At 44.6% G+C, this 20,037-nt stretch overlaps 2 protein-coding genes across 3 annotated transcripts in view; one reads left to right on the top strand and one right to left on the bottom strand.

Moving 5' to 3' along the window:
• Window positions 1–228: 228 nt before the first annotated feature.
• Window positions 229–20,037, bottom strand: part of LOC143435525 (uncharacterized) — a 230,881-nt gene continuing 211,072 nt past the window's right edge. Inside the window, exon 17 of the transcript XR_013105897.1 lies at window positions 229–363. The gene's annotated coding sequence lies outside the window, so the exon portion shown is untranslated. The remainder of the gene's footprint in view (window positions 364–20,037) is intronic.
• Window positions 11,399–19,915, top strand: Slc38a5 (solute carrier family 38 member 5). Of its 2 annotated transcripts, none has more exons than XM_034485271.2 (16): window positions 11,399–11,518; window positions 11,902–11,958; window positions 12,077–12,155; window positions 12,711–12,826; window positions 12,930–13,003; window positions 13,662–13,754; window positions 13,873–13,951; window positions 15,982–16,064; window positions 16,449–16,507; window positions 16,622–16,750; window positions 16,931–17,010; window positions 17,535–17,635; window positions 17,828–17,943; window positions 18,646–18,790; window positions 18,881–18,984; window positions 19,486–19,915. In XM_034485271.2, exons 1-16 carry the CDS (start codon window positions 11,496–11,498, stop codon window positions 19,585–19,587), a joined length of 1,440 nt encoding a protein of 479 aa, XP_034341162.2. In that variant the 5' UTR covers window positions 11,399–11,495; the 3' UTR covers window positions 19,588–19,915. The 2 variants fall into 2 exon arrangements, with proteins under 2 accessions (XP_034341162.2, XP_076774291.1); XM_076918176.1 differs by having other exon boundaries at window positions 11,399–11,465; window positions 19,486–19,731.

Below are 20,037 nucleotides of genomic sequence, written 5' to 3'. Positions count from 1 at the left end.
TGTGGGCATCTTGCCCATACCTGCCTGCAGGGATCGATCAGAGACAAACTCACCATGCCTACACCTGCAGTTTCTCCAGCTAGACTTCCAGATCAAAGCAAGTACCAAATTCTCAGCTTGTCTGAAATGGCCAATCTGTCTTCACCCACCTGGCTGCCATGGGGAACACGCCGGAGGCTCTCTTCCTTTCTGACCTGAGTTACATTTTAAGTTACATTTCAGACATTTTATTACATTTTTTATTTATTTATTTGGTGTTGGGGGGGGGGCTGCATGCCAGACCGTATCTGTGGAAGGTCAGAAGATAACTTGTAGGACTCAGTTCTTCTATCACGTGGATCCCACGGATTGAACTCAGGTCACCTGGTGGGACAACAAGTGTTCTTAACTGCTGAGCCATTCATGGGTCCCTGCATTATTTGTTTTGAAAAAAAAAAAAAAAAACCCAACCAAAACCTAAAATAGTTCAATCTACAGACTTCCAGTGAGCTTCTCCAGCCTGCAGGGATGCATTCAGTTGCTTGTCTTTTTTCTGACTGTCCCCTAGCTTCCTGCCCCACCCCAGCCTTTGAAACATCTCTCAGCCAAGCTACAAGAGATAAGGTGCTCTAGCAGGGGAGGGGGTTCAACTGCCCAAATTAACTCCCAGCTGTATCCCCATTTCCCAAAGGCCCACAGTCTGCTCAGATAGAGAAGTTTTACACTACTCTTGTCCTTTGGTGATTACATGGTGATCATGTAATTTTGTATGTGTTTGTCATCTATGTTCATAAAGGTGGTGTTACATGTATGTAAATTGTCTTTATATGTCATAAAACGAGTGGCCACTGTTAAGATTATTGAGTTCTATATATCTGGTTTTAAGATGTGTACATATGAGAAATGGAGCTGGAGAGAAAGTTTGGTGATCAAGAGCACACTCTGCTCTTCGAGAGGACCTTAGTCTGGTTCTTAGCAGGTGGCTCACACCCATCTGTAACTATGAACTGCAGCTTCAGGATAGCTGACATTTCTGGCCTCCATGGTCACTTGCACTCATTTGCTCATGCATGTGCACACACACACACACACACACACACACACACACACGCACACGCACACACAACTAAAAACAATAAAAATAAACCTTAAGCCGGGCAGTGGTGGCGCATGCCTTGAATCCCAGCACTTGGGAGGCAGAGGCAGGCAGATTTCTGAGTTCCAGGCCAGCCTGGTCTACAGAGTGAGTTCCAGGACAGCCAGGGCTATACAGAGAAACCCGTCTCGAAAAAAAAAAAAAAACCAAAACAAACAAACAAACAAACCTTAAAAAAGAGGTGTGCACATAGGGCTGGAAAGATGGATGTCTCAGCAGTTAAAGGATTGCTCCTCTCGCAGACGACCTGGGTTCAGTTCTTCACTCCCACACTGTGGCTTACAACAGTCTGTAACTCTAGTTCTAAGAGATCTGATGGCCCCTCCATAAACACCAAGCATGCACATGGTGAACATATATACATGCCAGCAAACATACACACAAAATGAATAAACCTTTTTAAAAAAGATGCGTGAATGTGTGTGGCTATTATGAATGGATATATATGTGTATATGTAAACATGTTAAGGTGACTGAATTTTTTTTTTAAACTGGCATAAACAGTTTTCCAATTCAGTGTATTTAAAATGGTTACTATATCTTTTTGTACTGTTAAACATTTGCAATACAGTGTACATGTTTTCTGTGTCTCAAATAAAAGTTATTTTCTATGTATGGGCGCTTTGCATGCGTGCATGTCTGCACACTAGTAACATATGTTACTAGCTCCATTGCCCATGGAGCTGAGCAGAGGGCAAAAAATCCTTTGGAACTAGAATTACAGAAAGTTTTCAGCTGCTATGTGCGTGCTGGGACCTGAACTAGGGTTTTCTCCAAATATGAATAGAAAAAGCCATTATATTTAAAGAGCTACAAAATATAAAGTATATCGTTGATAAAATCCATTAAAGAGAAATGCTTTCATGTAAAAAGATTTTTAAAAATTTATTTATTTATGTATATGGGTGTTCTGTCTTGCTCTCTTGCTCTTGCTTCCTTCCCTTGCTCTGTTCTCTCATCCCTTCCCCCTCTCTCCGCATGCTCGTGGCCAGCCTCTCTACTCCTTTATTTCTCCTCTCTCTCTCTCTTTCTGCCTCTACTACCCTCTTAACTCCCCCCCACACACCCTGAATAAACTGTTCTATACTATAAAAAAAAAAGAGTGTTCTGTCTTCACACACACTGGAAGAGGGAATCATATATACCATTACAGAAGGTTGTGAACCACCAGGTGGGTACTGGGAATTGAACTCAGGTCCTCTGGAAGAGTAGTTGGCGTTCTTAACTACTCTCCAGCCCCATAAAAATATTTTAAAATCATTTAAATATTCATGTATTTTATGGATATGAGTACTCTGTCTTTATGCACACCAGAAGAGATCCCATTACAGATGGTTGTGAGCCACCATGTGGTTGCTGGGAATTGAACTCAGGACCTCTGGAAAAGCAGTCAGTGCTCTTAACCGCTGAGCCATCTCTCAAGCTCCATAAAAAAGATTTTTATATAAAATTTATAAAGGATAAGTGCAATATAGTTCTAACTTAATTTTAACTCATAAAATCTAAATTCTGGCATATCCAGATAAAAGTGAAGCCTGGTTCTCTGTTTACAAGGTTCTCTTAAGTTCTGTTCTTGCTAATGCTTACCAGATCTTAGAAGTGTTTACAAAAACTGGTTTGCAAAAACATAGATTTTAGACCAGAAGATTAGGTTCAGTGATTGGGAGCATTGGTTGCTTTTGCAGAGGACCCAGGTTCAATTCCCAGCAGCTACACAGTGATTCACAACCATCTGTAACTCCAGTGCTAGCGGGATCCCATCCCCTATTCTGATCTCTGTGTGCACCAAGCACACACATGGTGCATATACATATATGCACGCAAATAACTCACACATAAAATAAAATGAATAAATTTAATTTTAAAAATCAAGGATTATGTTTTATCCTTTTACGAAATGAGATTTTAAACACCTTGATTAGATTTCTTCAAAAAGTTGTTTAACTGTTTTTCCATTGGCCTTACTTCATGGCACAAAAACTCAAATTTATATAAATTTTGTTCATTATACAAACTTTGCTGTGTCTATGATCTTCAGTTCTGTAGGTTTAGCTATGGGGAAGAACTATACTTTTATATTTCTCAAATCCTAGATATTTAAGTTTTTACTGGGTGATAAAATGACTAACCTCAAATCTGCTAAATTTACAAGGAAAGCCAATCTTAGTTCCTTTGCTATAACTTTGTTTACCCAGATTCTGTATTTTATTTTTGGGGCGCCTACACTTGAACTCTCCTAAATGAAAATATCTGTCTCCTTCATCTGCTTTCTTTGTGTTTTTAAAATATATTTTGTTATTTTTTATTAAATATAGTTGCCGCTACGTCATACCTATGTTAACATGTTAATATTAATGACCAGTTATCTATGTCTTAAATTTTCAGCCATAAGTATAAAGATGTTAATATGTTATAATTACAAAGCCAAAATTATCTTAGATTATCTTAAACCCCCAACCCCTTTTTTGAGACAGAGTTTCTCTGTGTATCATTGGCTGTCCTTGAACTCACAGAGATCCACCTGCCTCTGCCTTGGGAGTGCTGGGATCAAAGCTACGTGCCAGCTCTGTCCAGTATTTTAGATTTCTCCTTTTTTCTTTTTTTCTTTCTTTTTCTTTTCTTTTTTTCCCGAGACAGGGTTTCTCTGTGTATCCCTGGCTGTCCTAGAACTCACTCTGTAGACCAGGCTGGCTTCGAACTTAGAAATCTGCCTGCCTTTGCCTCCCAGGATTAAAGGTGTGCGCCACCACCGCCTGGCTAAATTTCTTTCTTTCTTTTCTTTTTAGATTTCTCAATAGTCAATCTAGTACCTTCCTTTACATGGAACAACATTTTACTTTTTAGATTTATTTGTTTTTACTTCACGTGAGTGGATGTTTTGCCAGCACATACGCTTGCACATCACGTGTGGGCGCCATGGATGCCAGAAGCAGGCCTTGAATCTCCTAGAGCTAGAGTCACAGACAGGTGTAAGGCACCATGTGGATGTTGGAACTCCCACACTGGTCCCCTGGAAGGGCAGCCAGCACTCTTAGCGGTTGTGCCATCTCTCCAACCCCTTGACACGTTTGTGACCAAAACAAAATCTATTTAAGGGTATTAACTTTAACGAGCTCTACAACACCCCATTAAAACCACTTGTACTCGATCGTGCCTCTTCGATATCCGCCTCTAAAACAAAACGTTCAAGTCTTATAGATACTCCACCTGGTGCCTGTTCTATCATTAACTTTCTCACTATTCTGTCCATCCCTAGGATGCTCTGTTCATGCCCTGCTGTTTCTCTTTTCACCCTCATATTTCCCCTTTCTCATATCAACTTTACATTCTGTTGGAGTTCCGGTGGAACCCCCCCCACCCACTTTTCCTTACTGTCAGGGTCTTACTAGATCCTCTGAGCTTCTGTCCTGCTGCCAGGGTCCTTTAATGGCTCCTCTTCTTTTACTGGGCTCTTTAACATACTCTTGGGGTTCTGGCTCCCACCTTTCCTGACTCTTGCCCTTTCCAGAACTTCTGCTCACCTTTCCCTTCTCTTTGAGGCTTCTGAGTTATTCTGGATCACTGTTCACTGTGTAGATCTCTGTGTGAGAGTAAACTGAGGCACACAAAGAGGTGGTCCTGTACTTACATAATGCTTTCTGTGAGTCTCTTATTGCCATAGGGTAAGATCAACACACCCTTTTTGTGTTGGTATCAGGCTAAAGAGGTAATAATACCTTCATGAAAAGGTAGCATCTAGCACAGGCGGTTTAAATAGGTTTGTTAGATATCTCTTTTTATAGCTAATCCCTCCACTGTTGACGCCTTTGTTCTTTGAGCCAGTTATTTTAGACAATGTATCCACTAGATTCTAAAGGAAACTGAAGAGATTCCCCAGCTCCACCGTCCTACTCAGGTGAGACATCAAAGATGCTGGTTCATTTGTCTGTTGCTTTGTCTCACTGTGGAGACCTGGCTGGCGTTGAATTTACAGAGATAAGCGGGCCTCTGCTTTACAAGGGCTGGAATTAAAGGTGTGTGCCACCAGGCCTGGCTACCTAACATTCTTTGACTGAGTGCTTACTGCTTACACCTAGTAATGTCCCAATGCAGACAAAAAAAAAAAAAAAAAAAAAAAAAAAAAAAAAAAAAAAAAAGGCACTTTTAAATGCAGAATGCTAAGGTTGGACATGTAGCTTAGAAATAAAGTTCTGGACTATCATGCAGAAAGCCCTGGGTTCCATCCCAACACTACCCAAAACAGAAGGAAATTAAAAACGAAAAAAATAGAAAATCAGTGAAATTCAGATTATTATAAGGGAGTACTATTTTTCACTGTGGAAAACATAAAAGAAAGGTACAAATTGCTAGATTTGTCCAACCTACCAAAATTAAAACAAGAGTGATTGACAACTTAAACAGATCTGTAACAAAGAGATTGAAATGGGGATAAAAAAGACTTCTGGTGCCGGGCAGTGGTGGCACATGCCTTTAATCCCAGCACTTGGGAGGCAGAGGCAGGCAGATTTCTGAGTTCGAGGCCAGCCTGGTCTACAGAGTGAGTTCCAGGACAGCCAGGGCTACACAGAGAAACCCTGTCTCAAAAAAACCAAAAAAAAAAAAAAAAAAAAAAAAAGTCCCAAACTTTTATGAAACCAGTATTACTCTAATATCCAAATCAGATTAAAGAAAGAAAACCATAGGCCAATATCTCTGATCAACATAGTTGCAAAAATCCTGCATAAAACACTCACAAGCCCAATATAGGCATATATGAAAAAGATCCTCTTCCATAATTAAGTTGGCTTTATTCTGGAGATGCAGGGATGGCTCAATAAATGAACCTAAGCCAATAAATGAAGTAAACTATATAAATGGACTTAAGGAAAAAAATCCATCATAATTTCAACAGATGTAGAAGAAAAAAAAAAACCTTCTGGTGAAATCCAATGGGTCTTTATGATAGAGCCCCAAAGAGAGAGGACTGTATATGATAAACCTACGGCCAACATCACCCTAAATCGGGAAAACCTCAAAGCAAATCCATTAAAATCAGGAAGGAGACAGAGATCTCCACTATGCTTCCTCCTTTCCAATACAATGCTCGAAGCACTCACTGCAGAATTAAAGAGATGCAAATAGGAAAATAAAGTCAAATTATCCTTATTTGCAGATGATATGATATTATGCACAAGAGATCCTACAAAGCCCACCAGAAAACTTGTAGAAATGAACAGCTTCAGCAAAGTGGCAGAATACAAAATCAACTTTAAAACGTAGTAGTCTTTCTAGATATCAGCAACACTCATGCTGCAAGATAAGATCATGGACCCAGTCCCATTCACAACATTGTAAAATATTTAAAAATAAACATAACCAATGAGGTGAAAGACATCTATAATGAAAGTTTTAAATGTTTCAAGAAAGAGATTGAGGAAGGCACTAGAAAATGGAAAGATCTCCCATACTCATACACTGGTAGAATTATCATTATGAAAATGATCGTTCTACCAAAAGCAACCTGCAGATTCAATGGGACCCCCGTAAAAATCCCCACAGCACTCGTCATGGAAACAGAGCAAGAAGAACAAGACTGGAGAGCTTTCCATTCCAGATCTCAAACTGTATCATGGAGCTGCAGTGCGTTGGTATTTTTGTCAGCCTGACACAGGCTGGAGTCAGAAAGAGAGGCCCTCATCTGAGAAAATGCTCATAAGATTGGGTTCTGGGCAAGACTCTGTGGGCATTTTCTCCATTCATGGTTGACGTGGGAGATCCCATCTCACTGTGGATGGTACCACCACAGAACAGGTAGTTTGGGGCTCAATAATAAAACAAGCTGAGCAAGCCACAAGGAACAAGTGAGTAAGCAGCATTTCTCTCTGGCTTCTGCCTCAGTTCCGACCTCCAGGCTCTTGCCTTGACTTCCTGCCCTCACTTCTCTCCACGATAGACGGTGACCTGAGAGTTCTAATTAATATGAAACAAAGGTTCTCATTCCCCAAGCTGCTCTTGGTCATGGTATTGTGTCACAGCAACAGAAAGCAAATGAAAACATATAGTACTAAAACAACGTGGTATTGACACAAAAGCAGAAACACACGGGCCAATAGAACAAAATAGAACCCCCAAACATGAGTGCACATTAACCTCAGCATTAACCATCTGATGTTTGACAAAGGTGCCAAGACATCATGTTGGAGAAAAAAACCATCTTCAACAAATGGTGATTGGAAAACTGGATACTCGCATGTAGAAGAGTGAAATTATGTCCATACACAAGCCAATCTTCAGAAAAAGTAACTTCAAATGGAGCAAAGCTCTAAATGTCCAACCCAAAACACTGAAGCTGCTAGAAGAAAACGTAGGCAGTATGCTACAAGATATAGCTGCAGGAAGGGATTTGCTAAGGAATTAATGCCAACAATTGACAAGTGGGAACATCTAAAACTAAAAGGCTTCTATACAACAAAGGATATCATCAAGGGAATGAGGAATCCCCAGGATGGAAAAGGATCTTTATCAGCTACACATCTGAGAAGGATTAGTACTCAGAATATCTAAAGAACTCAAAAAAAAAAAAAAATCACACAGATAGTCAATGGTCTAATAAGAAAGGGGGTTGTGAAGATAGTCAGGGTGTCACAAACTTTTAATTCCAGCACTTGAGAGGCAGAGACAGACAGATCTCTGTGAGTTTGAGGCCAGCCGGGTCTACATAGCAAGTTCTCACTAGCCAGGACTTTGTCTCAAACTGAAAAAGGGAGGGGGTATGGATCTGAGAATTCTCAAAAGAAAAAAAAAAAAAAAACGGCTAAGAAATATCTCAGAAAGTGTTTAACATCCTTAGCAATGAGAAAAATGTAGATTGAGACTACTCTGAAATTTCCTTTGCTCCAGTCAGAATGGCTATCAAGAAAACTGGCAACAGATGCTGGAGGAATCATGTTTGGTGGGATTGGTGGAAATCAGAATATTGAATTATCAAAGAGCTAAAAAGAAACATATCAGGTGATCTAGCTATACCATCCTTTGGCATATCTGAAGGACTCATTACCTCACTCCTCTCCATCTTCCTTGAGGATTCATGTACACTTGTATAGCTGGCAAAGATCCTCATCCACTCTGTGGACTGTTTCACTCCATTTATTGTCCACCATAACTCTATTCACTAGTCATTGCAATTCCATTTCTAGCTAGGAATAGAAACAACATAAATGTCCTTCAGCTGATGAATAGAGTAATGCAAATATGGTGCATAGACATTGTGGAATACTATTCAGCTGCAAAGAAAAGTGAAATCATGAAATGTGCAGGGAAATGGATGGGTACCAAGTGATGTAACCCAAACACACATGGTCTCTTTCATTTGTGGATCCTAGTTTTGAATCTTCTTTTTTAAAGATTTATTTGTCTATTTTATGTGTGTGAGCACACTGCAGCTGTCTTTAGACACACCCATCAGAAGAGGGATCCCACTACACATGGTTGTGAGCCACCATGTGGTTGCTGGAAATTGAACTCAGGACCTCTGGAAGAGCAGTCAGACCCATCTCTCCAATCTCCTAGTTCTGAGTCTTTGGATATGAGTGTACAACATACTGTAGGCAAAGAAACCAAGAAGAAAAAAGAAGAAGAAGAAGAAGAAGAAGAAGAAGAAGAAGAAGAAGAAGAAGAAGAAGAAGAAGGAAAGAGGAAGAGGAGGAAGAGGAGGAGGAGGAGGAGAAAGAGGGAGGAGGGGAAAGGGAGAGGGGGAGGGGAAGTATCAGGAGGGGGAATGAAGGGGTGAGAGAAAGAGCTCTAGAGAGGGAAATAGCAGGTCATAGGTGCTATGAGGTGGGAAATGGGAAAAAGGGGGGTGTCTCTAACTGTGGAGGAGGGCAATACAGATGAAGAGTGATGGAGGAGTAATAAATTACACTGAATATGTTTGAAAGAACCATGGGAAATTATTATTTAATGCTTGCATAAAATTACATGTGATATATATATATATATATCACATGTATACACATATACACACATGTACACATACACATATTTAAATGAAGTTACACCATTAGGCTGGTAATGCTTCTTATACAGGCTATCTAACAAAAACTTCAGTTCCAGAAGCCTCCTTACAAGTCTCTGATCAGAGAAGTTCAAGAGATTCCCCAAACAATATAACTATAGGCTTATTGCCGTTGACCTTGGTTGTCTTCCAGAATTTGAAGGTAAATCCTTACTGCTGAAGACACCACACACTGTGGACGCAGGACTTGGAGGAATTGAGCCAGAACTGGCCTGGAAGCCTCCTCCCTGAGGACTAGGTTTTCAGAGTACTGGAGGGTACTATGCAAGCTTCCTGGGGCTGTGGGGACAATCAGTAGTCCTATGCATTTGTCATGACTGTGAAACATAATGGCCAGTATAACAAGATATTCCCAGAGGTGCAATGGTGGCACTTCTATTTTGGGGGTAACCAACAACTGTCTAATTGGGGTTAAGACCTGATCAACGGGAGAAAATTCATACCTGGCACTGCAAACCTAGCCAACTTAACCATGGCTAGTAAGGTCATGGAACATAGAGAAAAAACTGCCCGTTTCTGAAATCAGTATGATTTCTAGTCACATTTTTAAAAAGATTTATTTATTTTATAGATGTGAGTACACTGTAAGCTCTCTTCAGACACACCAGAAGAGGGCATCAGATCCCATTACAGATGGTTATGAGCCACCATGTGGTTGCTGGGAATTGAACTCAGGACCTCTGGAAGAGCAGTCAGTGCTCTTAACCACTAAGCCATCTCTCCAGCCCTCTATTGGCATTTTTAAGTAGCTACCCTTATACCCAAAGGTAAATGTAGCTCTCACCCATCCTCAAAAAAGTTTTATTTTTCAGCAGATGGAGACCATTAATGTAGACACCAACGAACTGACTGTGGTGCGCCCATTCCCAATTGATACACACACGGCACAGCCTCTACATCTAAGGCTTGGAGAGCTTTATAAAGAGAGGTTACAAAGGTTGTCAGAGGGCTGGAGAGATGGCTCAGTGGGTAAGAGCATTGACTGTTCTGCCAGAGGTCCTGAGTTCAATTCCCAGCAACCACATGGTGGCTCACAACCATCTGTAATGGGATCCGATGCACTTCTCTAGTATGTGTCTGAAGACACCTGCAGTGTACTCATATAAATAAATAAATAATTCTTAAAAAAAAAAAAAAAAACAACCAAAGGTTGTCAGAAGAGGATTAGGGCATTGGCTGAGAGACTATATAGGACAAGGTAGCTACACCCATACAGTCTCAACAGTATAGCTACCTATGCAAGACCGGAAGCAATGACATTAGTTGACACTGGCGGTGGGAAAAAAATCTCAAAAGGCCCCACTTGTAAAAAAAAAAAAAAACAAAAAAACTGCTCAAAGAGGGAGTCTTGTCCAGGGATGAGCTTCCCCAATTGGTTCTCCAGTATGAGTGGTCAGCCCTAAAAACATATATATTCAAGCAACACTGAATAGACTCAGCAGGGTGTATTTATGTAAGTATGTATAGATGTAACAATAACAAAGTAAAAAGAGAAACAGTAGAGATAATACATGAAAGCAGAAGGGGGCCTTGGAGGTAGAGGAAGGAAAACAGTTGGAAACAGAGCAGGATATGGTAATAGGGGGAATGAAGCCCATCAAAGCATATTTCATACATATATGAAATGTCATAGTGAGACCCACTATTTTGTACAATTTGCTAGTTAAAAAGGACAGAGTTTGGGTGGGGATTGCAAAGACAATCTTACCCTGAGAAACACAGGAGGCTCTGGGAGGGGGACTTGGGTACTGTTGGCAGGTTCATTATCAGGAGGGGAAATGTTTAAACTTATACGGGCTTGTGAGGCATCCCAAGCTCAGAAAGCGGTTCAAGTCTGGAAGTGTCTCCTAAACGATTTCTCTCAGGAGAGGAGAGTTTAAGACTTGATAGGGGTCCGAGAAAACTCCTCTAGAATCTAGAATGGAAGTTTAATGCGAGTCCCTGGGTCAGGCTTTCCCCCCCTTTTCTTTGTAGTGCCGAGGATTGAAAGCGCTCCACCATCTAGTTACATTCGCATATCGGTCAGTTCTGTCCCAGGAAGAGTGGCATTTCAGTTTGCTTCAGTCTCTGGTGAAGATATTCAGAACCGTAATAAAAGCAGTTTGCAGCACTGGGGCTGGGGTCTCTAAGCTGAGGGGGAAGGGCGGCGCTAGGAGGGGTGGGGCAGACAGGTGACACGTGTCCCTGCTAAGAGCCAGCCGGAGAGAGGTGGGGGCGGGAGATAGGGACAGAAAGAGACAGAAAAGGGCAGACGGCGCGAGAGACAGAGTCTGCCCTGTGAGAGGAAACTCTTATTTCCTACTTCAAATGGCCATTTCATGCGCTGTGGGGTGGGTCTTTCTGTATCTCTCTGTGTCTCTCCCTCTCTCCCTCTTTCTATTATCTTTTCTTGCCTTCTTTGCCCTGGGTCTCTAAGAAGCTGTTTTCGGTTCTCCTCCCCTGATGTTCATCTCTCTCTCTCTCTCTCTCTCTCTCTCTCTCTCTCTCTCTCTCTCTCTCTCTCTCTCTCTTTTCTCAGGCTTGTCCTCAATTCTTCCACTTTCTCCTCTGCCCCTCTTTCTCCTCTGCCCCTGCTTGTCTCTCTGGCCAGTTACTCTGAATTACATCTGTTGGTCTCTGGGGGCTCCTCTCCCCGTCTTCTAACTCTCCTCACCTCACTTTCTAGTTCCGTTGCTCCACTCTTGACCCTCCTACCCCATCTCTTTGCCAGCAGGATGGAAATGCAGGAACCAAAGATGAATGGAACCCTCTCTACCGGTGCTGCTGCGGGGTGAGTAGGGATCCGAGGAGCCAGGGTTGTTGGGAGAGAGGTCAGGGTTACCTTTGCATCAGCCTTGGTTTTTGGTTTTTGTTTTGTTTTGTTTTTTTTTTTTTTTTTCCCTATCCAGCTACAGGCAGGAATGCGAAGGCTTCCTGCCCACCACCCATAGCCCTGCTCCTGGGAGGAAACCTGTTCAGTTCTTGGATGTAAGTGAGCCCACAGGACCCGTGCAAGTCTCACCTCCCCTATCTAATCCCAACCCCTTCTCCTCCCTGGCTGCTCCCCGGTCTAGCTATCTCCCTGGCCCAGCTATTGGCTCCTCAGTTGCTGTCATCTCTAGATACCCCCTTTCCTCAAATGCTCCCGCTCTAGTTCTCTCAGTTGCTTCGTTTCTCTCTTCCCACTTACTGCCCTCTGCCCTAGTGACTGTTTTCTTTAAATAGTCTCCTCTTCTGCTTTGGGCTCTTCCCCCTCTCTTGTTTCTTATCTCCAGGTGTTCCTCTGCAGCCCCCTTGCATTTTCCCCTTGTGTTCCCTCCAGACTTGTCTTGCACGTTTCCTTTTCTAAGCTCTCCCTTTCCGCCCCCCACTTCTTGCCATCAACTTTCTCTTTCAGCTTCCTCTTGCTCCCATCACTCCCCACGGATGTCTCCCCTCCCCAGTTGTCTTCACCTTCCTGTCCTTCCTTGGCTCCACTCTAGCCTCTTGTCCTGTTTCCCCCCTCCCTGTCTGTGACTGCTGGATCTTGCCCCTTACCAACAGTTTGAGGGAAAGACATCATTCGGAATGTCAGTGTTCAACCTCAGCAACGCCATCATGGGGAGCGGCATCCTGGGGCTGGCTTATGCCATGGCCCACACTGGAGTCATCTTCTTTTTGTGAGTCTATAGGTGGCTCTTCAGGGGCTGGGGCTGTTGGTTAGTGCTGTGGAGGGCCGAGTGGAAGACCTGGGCCGAGTCTCAGCTGAGCTGTGTGTTGCAGGGGTCTGCTGTTCTGCATCGCTCTCCTGTCTTCTTACTCCATCCACCTCCTGCTGACCTGTGCCAGTGTTGTAGGTGAGATTCCCAGCCTCCAGCCCCATCCTCTGTGGACCTCAAACTCTAGATTCCAATCCAGAGCTCAACTCAGACCTGGAGCCCCAGCCCCAGCCCCACTTTCTTGATGTCTGATTGCAACTCAGATCTGACTCTGGACATAACTGTTCTGACCTCAGACGCCAAACTCAGCACCCCAGTTCCCACACTCAACTCCCTGTATGACAGATCCCACATTCAACCCCAGTCCCCAGACTTCATCTGGGCTCCTAGATCACCACCTCCCAATTCCCATTACCTACCCCTTTGGCCACCAGACCTTCTCCCGTCCCAGACTATTACATTCTATGTCTTATCTCCCACCCCTCAGTCTTCAGATCCTCCTCACTTGGAAACCAGCTCTGAAATCCTAAGACCTCTGCTTCTCAGCAATCATGGTCCCAGGATTCTCTCCCTCCATGATCTCAGTCTATAGTCTGTCTCCAAAACCTCATCTCTTCGCCTTTAGCCTTTAAGTTCTTTCTGGCCTTGGATACTACTTCCCAGATTCACTAATTCCACCTTAAAGTATATAGTCCGCCACTCCAGCCTCTCTCAGTCACAGCTGAATTACAACTCTCCTTCCTAGCCTGACTTTCCCAAACTTACAGGCTATTCCTTCCTGCCTCCTTGTTCACAGGCATCCGCGCCTATGAGCAGCTGGGACAGAGGGCATTTGGACCTGCCGGGAAAGTAGTGGTGGCCGTCATCATCTGTCTGCACAATGTTGGGGGTGAGGTCTTGGGGAAGGTCAACTAGGGGGAAGAGGGTAGACCGAATGAGGTAGGTTTTCCCAAGGGCGGACTGGGAGAGACGGAGTCCCAATTAAATATCTGCACCATCTGCACCAGCAATGTCCAGTTACCTGTTCATCATCAAATCTGAACTCCCCCTGGTTATCGGCACCTTCCTGCACATGGACCCTGAGGGGTGAGTGTATAGTACCTCCCAGGGTGACCCTAACCCTGTTTGTGAGTTCTACCTATCATCTTCAACTCTGTGTCCACCTGACTCTCAGATGCTCTGTTTTGAGACTACCGCATGTTAACTGTGACTGACTATGATTCCTGTGTATTGTGAGTCAATATTACATGTGACCATAGGCCACCACAGGACTCTGGTAGACTCTGGCTTTGAGACTTCTTCAGGCTGATTTTGGCTGGCAGCTGTCTCTGTATGCTTGGTGCCTGCTGATGTTGACCACGCATGTGTGACTGTACAGACCCAGTAGGTGTAGACTCTGGATTTGACTCGGTAACTGTTGGACTGGCTGGTTCTCTCTGGCCAGCCATGTGATGGGTGACAGCTGGGTCCCGTATGCTGCGATTGATCCCGACCATATGTGTTTGACACTTAGCTACTCTCATTTTCCCTGTTTAGCTGATGCTGGGTTCATCGGGCTGTTAGACTCTATCTAGCTCCAAATGTGGGATTGCTGACTCTAGTGGTCTGTGGGTCATGTCGACTGTGTGCGCTCTGTCAACTCCATCTCCTTGTTTGCTTTGGTGATTATTGTATGGCAGATCCTCTCAGGCTGTGTGTGTGTGTGTGCTCAGGGGAATGCGACGGTGGAGGTCCTCTTGATTGTGGTTGCAACCGCATATGTATGTTTACACTGTTAGACTCCAGATTCACACTACTGGCACAGTGTCTCAGTTTTTATTTTTTTAAATACATACACAATGAGATTCCAGGTGTGTTCATTTGCGCACACAGCGGTACTTTTTTTTTTTCACTTGCATACATCTTTCTGCCTCTGTATTTTTTTTTTTTTTAATGTGGATGGAACCCAAGGTCTCTTGCGTGCCAGGCAAGTGCTCAGTCACTGAACTGCACACCCCTAACTCCCTCTGCATATCTTTTTGTTGACGTTTTGACACAAGGTCTCTTTAGATAGCCCTGGCTGTCCTGGAACTCACTTTGTAGATCAGGCTGGTCTTGAACTCACAGAGATCTGCCTCCCAAGTGCTGGGGTTAAAGGCATGTGCCACCATGTCTGGCTTTCTATACACCTTTTTGAGAGAGGATTTTTGCTCTGTAGCCCAGGCTGGCCTGGAATTTGCCTTGGCTTCACAAGGACTGGGATTATAGGTACGCACCACCTTGCATAGTGCCTCTGAATATTTTGACATACAGGTTTGTATGTTTAGGGACCAGCCCTTACTCTAATCCCATGGAGTTTGGTGCACATGTGTGATTTGGTCAGTTTAACTCAGGAGTAGTTTTATAAGCCTGTCTGACAGTTTTAACTAAGAGCTTTGTTTTTATCTGTGTGTATCCTGTGAAGTACTTGGTTTGATTCTGAAACTATCCAAATACGACTAGGTATGTCCAAGTTTTCTTTTTTCCCCTCTGCCTTGCTGGGGTTCAAACCCAGGGCCTTTGTACATGTTATGCAAGTAAGTGTCATTACCAGTGAACGACAGCCCCTTGCCATATCAATTATAACTAAGTCCCATTGCATATTTATTCTATTCAATTGTGTCTATGTGATAGGAAGAGAATGTGTGAATGCCTGGAACATAGTAGGCACTCAATAAAGTGAGTATGTGTTGTACATGAATGTTCTTGTGTATGTGCACATGAACGCACATGTGTGTAAGGGCTGGAAATTGATGCCAGGTGTCTCTTTTGTCACTCTTTACATTATTTTTTGAGACTAGACCTCCCACTGAACCCAGAGCTCACCAATTAGGTTACAGCAGTGTACTAGTAAGCCCGCAGTAAGCTTTCGTAGCAAGCACTTTACAAACTGACCTGTTTCCTTCCTCAGCCCTAAGTTGAAAAAATATTTCTATGTTTTATGTGTTTGAATGTATGCTGTGCAATATATATATATATATATATATATATATATATTCTCCTCCAGAGGCCAGAAGTAAAAGTCAGCTTCCCTGGAACTGAAATTTAGGCATCCATGAGCTATCTGATGTGGATTCTGGGATCTTCTTGTCTTCTAGGGACTGGTTCTTGAAGGGAAACCTCCTCATTATCCTGGTCAGCTTGTTAATCATCTTGCCTCTGGCTCTCATGAAACACCTGGGTAAGGAGGCTTCCTGGGTCGCTCACTGGGTGGCAGGATTAGAGCATGGGAACTAGGCAGAAAAATTCCATTTTGTTTTATTTTTATTTTGGTCCTGGAGACAGAACCCAGGGCGGCTGGCTGCACACAGCCTAGGCAAGTGCAATATCACTGGGCTATATCGCCAGTCTGGGAAAAATAATCCCCAGTTTTCAAGCGTTATGCATCACTATGGGGTTGGGGAGGGCTTGTTTAATTTGGATTTTAACAGATTAGTAGGAGTTTTGTAGAGAGATGAGGCTGGTTCGGGTGCAAACAAAGGCTTATGTGAAGGGCACAGTAAACCTTTGGTGTGTGGAGTGCCAGGTTCCTTGATTTCTGAGGCTCTGCTATCACCTCCTATAGGCTACCTGGGGTACACAAGCAGCCTGTCTCTGACATGCATGTTGTTTTTCCTTGTTTCGGTAAGTCGGGGGTGGGGTGGGGGGAGGGGAGAGGATGAACAACGGTAGGGGGAAGTTTGAGACACTGACACAAAGGCTTCTCTGTGAACTTGCTTCCTTACTCGGGACCCCCAGGTTATCTATAAGAAGTTCCAGCTTGGCTGTGATGTGAGCCACAATGACACAGTAGTGGAGGGTGATCAAGGTCCCTTGCAGGCATTTAACAGCAGCTGTGAGGCTAAGCTCTTCACAGTTGACTCACAGGTAGGTATGCAGGCAGGTAGGAGCTTGGACCACATTGGGCCATCTTGTCCCGTCCCAACATTTTATTTTGATCAGAGTATTGGGCTTCTGGGGCTGTGTCATGTGCCTTACTTGGGAGGGAGTGGGATTCCCCAGTACTGTAGGGGTTCTAATTCCATATTCATGGACCATTCCCCCCAGATGTCTTACACAGTGCCTATTATGGCTTTTGCCTTTGTCTGCCACCCTGAGGTGCTGCCCATCTATACAGAACTTTGCCGGTGAGTAGAGAGGCATGCAAGATGGGCCCACTCGAGGGGGCAGTAGCCAGAGTGTCTGGCAGTCTCCATGGCAGCCTTGGTACGGTTGGTATCTTGAGGGTGGCTGGTTTTGACGAGGGAGGGATTTGGAGTGTCCATGAGACCTCAGAGACTCAGGGAAGTGAGTACTTACTGTTTGGATTTAAAATGTGAATGGATAGAGTTAGGGGGCAGCGATCAGGTGACTAGAAGGAAGAGGTGGTGGTCTGAGGAAGCAAGGATGGTCAGATGGCTGGGGAGACAGATGAACAGAGGAGAGGCAGGGCTGGTGTTTTGGATGATTAGACCGAAGGGGGCAGTATAGACAGTTCTATGGAGGAAGAATTGGAGATAGTCATATGTGTGGAGATATAGATGGACAGATAGGGGAGACACATTGTCAGATCAGGAGGAGGGAGACTCTGGAGGGTTGGGGGTCAGTTTTGAGGGTTCTGGGACAAGATCAGGAGTATGAACATGACAGTTCCATGGTCTATGCACTTCAGCCCCACCCAGCGCAGGATGCAAGCTGTGGCCAACATGTCCATCGGGGCTATGTTCATCATGTATGGACTCACAGCGACCTTTGGATACCTGACCTTCTACAGTGAGTGTGGCTGGGGCCAAGGTTGGATGGAGCTATGGTAGAGACTGAGCTTAAGCTATGGCAGAGGCCTCTGAGCTTCCCCACAACTCCCACTCCCCAGGACCATCAGTTTCCAAAGGGAGCGTGAGCATCATGAGTGTAGTATCATCATGCATGTGTTCATGCATCTTGTGTCCCATCCCCATTGCCCAGGCACTGTGAAGGCAGAGATGCTGGAAATGTACACCCAGGAGGACCTGCTCATTCTTTGTGTTCGTCTGGCTGTACTGCTTGCAGTGACCCTCACTGTGCCTGTTGTGCTTTTCCCTGTGAGTGGGGGCAATGAAGACCAGGGGGCAGGGTGAAGGATATGGATGGATGAGCAGAGAGAAGAAACATGGATGTTTGGCAAGAAGGTGGAAATAGGAGTAGATAGGTAGATAGAGGCAGCAGGAACAGATACACAAGAAAGGGCCTGATGAACCTTGACAGCAACAATAGGTGGCTAGACAAAGAGGACCCGGGACCAGGGATGTAACTCAGTTTGCAGAGTGCCCCGAGTGAGGTTCCCAAGCACTGTGGTGTATTCCTGTAATTCTAGCACTCTGGAGATAGAGGCAGGAGGATTAGGAGTTCAAGGTCAGTCTTATTTACAGGCTGAGTTTGAGGCCAACCCCGGGCTGCATGAGATTCTATCTCAAAAACCACAAACAAAGGAGGGACATGGTGAGAGAGGCAGTCAGATAGAGAGAGAGGCAAGGATAAGTGATAGTCAGAGGAGAGGCAAATGGGGAGGTGGAGATAGACCGGAGAGAAGACAGACGCCAGTAGTGGCAGAAGAGGAGCTAGATGGTCACATAGAAGGAGGAGACATGGGTTGTCAGGGTAGAGGCACAGATACTTGGTCAAACAGTCTGGAGGCATAGAGAGTGGGCTAGGGAATCAAGGATAGAGGGTAGACACAGAGACAGGATCCCATGGCAGAAGGACCACACGTGAGTCTTGACTTATCCTGCCCTTCCTTGGCGCAGATCCGCCGAGCCCTCCAGCAGCTGCTGTTTCCAAGCAAGGCCTTCAGCTGGCCTCGCCATGTGGCCATTGCCTTGATCCTGCTTATCTTGGTCAATATCCTTGTCATTTGTGTGCCAACCATTCGAGATATCTTTGGGTTTATTGGTCAGTATTGTCAACCCTGGTTCCTTGTCCTGTCTAATATGGGCCTTGACCTCAAACTTAGGTTGACTGCTGTCCCTTTCTGTCCTTCAGGGTCCACTTCGGCCCCTAGCCTCATCTTTATCCTCCCCAGTGTCTTCTACCTCCGTATTGTACCTACTGAGGTGGAACCCTTATTTTCCTGGCCCAAGATCCAGGTGAGTACTCCAGGAAGGAGGGCTGGGGGAAGAGGTAGCATTCTGAAGAGGGACCACTTGCTCCAAGATGCTGAGAAATGCAAGGAGCATTATCTAGATGGATCTGGGAGAGGAAGCAACATCCAGGAAGAGGGACAGATGGTAGGAAGAATGGAGGAGGTTGTTTCATTAAGGGCTAGATTACACAGAACAGAAAGTATCTAGAAAGAGAGAGAACACTCTAGAAGGGACTGGCAAGCTGAGAGGATTCTTCAGATAGATGGAGGGAGTACTACTGGGGAGAGAGGCAGGAACACTCTGAAAAAAGGGATGGAGGGAACTGATTCCCAGAAAGTTCTGAAAGGATGGAAGAGATACTTCAGGGAGGGACAGGGAGACAAGAGGAGAGTCTGGAATGGCTGAGGCTTTCCCTGGAAAGGGTGGCGGGCTTCAAGAGCATTTTCCGGAATGCTTTGGTGCGTGATCGAGGCCAACTCCATCTTTTCTTCCTATTGCCCACAGGCCCTGTGCTTTGGCATCCTGGGAGTCCTCTTCATGGCCATCAGTTTGGGCTTTATGTTTGCCAATTGGGCCACGGGCCAGAGCCGTATGTCTGGCCACTGAGCTGGCCTGTCCTGCCTCACTCAGTCCCTATGTTCACATGCCTGTATATCAGGGAATCCAAGTCACTTTCCTGAGTCCCTCCTGCCTGGGACATGGAGGTGGCTGGTCTCTAGTATCATTGCTGTGGGAAATGGGGACAGTTGAGGAGGCATAGTAAGTAGTCTACTCCCTTCCCCTATAGTTTGCCTCACTGCCAACCCCATGAGAGGGAGGAAGGAGAGGCCAGGTCCTTAGAAGGGTTCTTACCCAACATAGTTCTCACTTCCTAGATGAAGCTGTTAGGTTTACCCTGGCGCTAAAAGGGAAGAATAAAGATGCTGAATGAAAACTCTGGTCTGAGCCTTGTGTTATTTCTCAAAGACTTACAGGAAGAATCGTGCCCAAGTCCAGGCAGGGGGAAACTGAGGCTCTGAGTAGAATCCTGCATCTTCTCAGCTGCGCCTTGCTTTT

The sequence above is a fragment of the Arvicanthis niloticus genome, chromosome X (genome assembly GCF_011762505.2).
Source record: "Arvicanthis niloticus isolate mArvNil1 chromosome X, mArvNil1.pat.X, whole genome shotgun sequence".
Taxonomy (NCBI): Eukaryota; Metazoa; Chordata; class Mammalia; order Rodentia; family Muridae; genus Arvicanthis; species Arvicanthis niloticus.
The sequence above is the reverse complement of the archived record's forward strand: the minus strand, read 5'-3'. Positions and strand labels throughout refer to the sequence as shown.

Coding starts and splice junctions, on each gene's coding strand:
- Slc38a5 (XM_034485271.2), top strand. CDS start 11,496: ATGGCCATTTCATGCGCTGTGGG. Junction 11,959..12,076: donor TCTACCGGTGCTGCTGCGGG/GTGAGTAGGGAT, acceptor TTCCCTATCCAG/CTACAGGCAGGAATGCGAAG. Junction 18,791..18,880: donor AGATATCTTTGGGTTTATTG/GTCAGTATTGTC, acceptor TCTGTCCTTCAG/GGTCCACTTCGGCCCCTAGC.